This window comes from Silene latifolia, chromosome Y, assembly GCF_048544455.1.
Source record: "Silene latifolia isolate original U9 population chromosome Y, ASM4854445v1, whole genome shotgun sequence".
In the NCBI taxonomy this organism is placed as follows: Eukaryota; Viridiplantae; Streptophyta; class Magnoliopsida; order Caryophyllales; family Caryophyllaceae; genus Silene; species Silene latifolia.
Window position 1 is genome coordinate 359,613,518 of NC_133538.1, and position 3,525 is coordinate 359,617,042.

The 3,525-nt window shown below is 30.1% G+C and overlaps 1 protein-coding gene across 1 annotated transcript; it reads left to right on the forward strand.

Annotated features, from left to right (window-relative positions):
• Positions 1 to 2,231: 2,231 nt before the first annotated feature.
• On the forward strand, positions 2,232 to 2,708 carry LOC141631703 (uncharacterized). The gene has a single exon (XM_074444340.1). The coding sequence runs from the start codon at positions 2,232 to 2,234 to the stop codon at positions 2,706 to 2,708; it is 477 nt and encodes a 158-aa protein (XP_074300441.1).
• The last annotated feature ends 817 nt before the right edge of the window (positions 2,709 to 3,525 follow it).

The following is a 3,525-nucleotide window of genomic DNA, read 5'->3' on the forward strand; positions in this document are numbered from 1 at the left end:
GAAAAGGTAACTCATAAGGTAACTGAAAATTAAGAGCTGATAAGGTAACTGATTATATAAAAATGTGTTTGGCAAACTAGCTGAAAATGTAGCTGATTTTAGTAAAATGACGTAAAAGGATATGAAAATTATTTAATATTATAAAATAAAGGGGTACAAAATGGAAAATAAGTCATTTCAGGTACCTGATTTCTCAAATGCTACCTGAGGTAGTATTTCATTTCAGGTACCTTATTTGACCAAATAAGCTAATTGCCAAACACTTGCAAAAAAATCAGGTAGCTGCAATTTTGGTCAAATAAGCTACTTTGGTCAAATAAGCTACCTGAAGTGTCATGCCAAACAGAGCTTTAATATTATTTTTTTTATAGATTTTTCGTTGGCAAATTCTTTTGTTTAACTGTGCAAATTTAATAGATAATAAAACGTTCAAATATGATTAGAAAAAGGTTAATCTATCGATCTATTTTATTTATAAATAAGTAAAATTTTAAATGACATATATCAGTTATATTATTTTTCGACAACCAGAACAGGGATACTACTACCTAGTGTGTAGTATTAGTAGCCAATAATATAGATCCAATTAATAGAATATTTCAAGTACCAAAGTAAAATAACTGGCACTCGAAAAGCTAAATTCAATTAATAAAAATAAAAATTTGGTAGTTCATAATACAATTACATATCAAACTTTTTTAACTAATGAAATTGTTGTAAAAAAAATGAAGGATATGTCGCGACCATTTGTTTACCTATCTCATTTTAGGGTGTCTCATTCATTTGTTTACCTTTCTATATCATGAAAGTTCTTTATGGGTAGTTTGATCATACACCTCCATTATGATCCACTTGTCATCTATTAACAATCACCACAAATGGTCCTTTCTCTTTTCCTTGATCTTTGTGCCAAAATTAAAGGTAAACAAATGACCGGAATAAGGATAAAGGGAATAGTATCTATATAGTTCAATAAATTTTATAAGTCCTCTAATTATAAGAGTGAATTAATACCTATAAGCATACAAATATTGTTTTGTCTACCAAATAAACTTGTTAAACAACATAAAATATTTTCGGACTCTTTGATTGAAAAGGTACATCAAGCATCTTGTATCACATTAAAACATGTCATAATGAACATCACCATTATACATCACAAAACTTAAGAATTCTACCCGATAAATGAAAAATTGGCTTCTAATAGAATTATGTTGCGTTGCCACTACTAATTACCACTTTTTATAAAACAAAAGAAGTCTAGATGCTATCAACTTTAATACAAAATCTAATCATCTTAATTTATTAAATAACTATTTTTCTTTTTTTTTTTAAAAAATATTCAATCATGGTGTTTTACATCATGCAAAAAACACAGCAAGTAATCAAAGAGGGAGGCGAGACAATTTAAATCCATATCGTTGATGCGTGCATATGTTGCTATATAGTTAAAGTTTTATAGTGCACTTCGTAAGATTTATAGCAATTGTGATTGACTTAGGTAACTTAAATTTTTTATTCCATATAATTAGTTGCTTTACGGATATAGTTGAAGCGAAATCTTTAGGAATATAATATAATATAATATAATGACAATGTGAAATATGCTAAAAAAATAATGATCAATTAACTTTTAATAAATGCGTTCGTTGAACACATGTATACATTTGTATTAGTCATTACTCCAATTATGTAAAAATCGTACACATTCCGCAATACCATTACCTTTGTTTTACTAAATGAAGATGTATGTGTGAAGAAAAAAAGATCGAGAAAATATGAGAAACAGGCGAAAGGAAAACTGATATTTAGAGAATTGCCTCATGGTACACCTTGTAATCTATAAGAAAACGTCCAATGTCAATTAGTATGTTCTCACAACTCCATAAATATAAGACGGAGTGTATATCAACTTGGTCTGGTATTAGCCTGGTAGTACTTTCTTGATATCAAGCAATGAATTATTAACAATAATAAAACTACATATAATGATAAATATAAAAAATCCAGTTGCACATATGTAATAGATGAAAAATAAAGCATATAGTACTATAGATAGATTATGAACCTTCACCTGCCTCTAGTTGGGCTTGGCGCAAAATTTGCCAAGTCAAGAATCTTTTCAAAAATTTCTTATTTCAGCATGATTGGAGTGGGTCTGGACAAAGTTACAGGATTGGAAAAGGTTACCAATGGCTTATACCTGAGAGAGCTCAAGTTAGTTGGTTTCCATGGATGAACCAGAGATGGTTCTTCCCAAGCATAGCTTTTGCAGTTGGCTCATTGTTCAGCAGCGTTTGTTAACACAGGACAGACTACTGCGAATGCATATTGTGAGTCATAACTGCTGCTACTTATGTGGACTGCAAGAGGAGTCTCATGATCACTTATTTTTTGAGTGTGCGTATAGTCAGCAATGCAGGGATCTGATCTCAGCCTGGTGTCAGATACAATTCCCTGTCAAGAACAGTATTATGTGGTGGCTAAAATGGAGGAATAGAGTTGTTGGGAGAAAGCAAGACATAGCTGTAATTCTTGCAGGCCTGATGTACTGGATATGGGTTGCATGGAATCATTGTAGGATTGAAGGAGCTTTACGGAGGCTTGAGTATCTAGTTCAGAATATTAGAAATGAAGCATGTATGAGGTTAAGAGTCATTAAGAGTCAAAATGTGAAATATGCGAATTGGCTTGAGAGCATTATGTAAAGTTAGAGATACAATTATAAGTCTCTAAAATGTTTGTATTTGGGAATTTTATATATCAATGAGAATAGCTTACTTGCCCTAAAAAAAAAAGATATATTAATAACGATTCAATACAGGAAAATAAAGCATAGTCCGTAATCCCGTATAATGGTTAATACTCGATCTAGAAAGAATAGCAAGGATGGACTCCGTAGTCCGTATGTCATACTCATGAGGGAAGTCTTTGTATGTGTTTTGGATCTTTCATTAATTTATATATTGGTTATATTAGTTGGTAATCATAGTCCTAGTTATTAGTAAATATATGTAGTATAAGTATTTTATACTTAAAAAAACAACGTAGTGCGAGAGTTTTTTATTGTTTATGTAAAGATAAGATGATATCCACTGAAATGTGCATGTTATATTGGACTCTCTAATCTTTTCCTTATTTGTAAATATTAAATTCTTTATGAATTTAATAAAATAATCGAAGATTTGTCATTGTAAACTATTATTTTAATGTATATTTATTTATACACAATTTATATATCTTTTTATTTATATACATAATTAATTCAAAAAAAAGCAATAACCAATGAAATTGCTTCAAAAGTTCCTCTTTTAAGTATATACTAGATTTAATGCCCGTGCGATGCACGGGCCTATACATATTTTTTGTAGGGTATGTGCTTGTATATAATTGACACCTCGATATATTAACACAAACTATCTTTTGTATGAATCAATCTCATGGCCTTGACTCTAATAGTATGAGATAAACACGTGGATATGGTTAACCGTAATTCGGTAAATTTGGAGTTTGATTCAAATTATA

Excerpts from the sequence above, each read along its gene's own strand:
- LOC141631703 (XM_074444340.1), top strand. The coding sequence starts at position 2,232 with ATGGATGAACCAGAGATGGTTCTTCCCAAGCATAGCTTTTGCAGTTGG.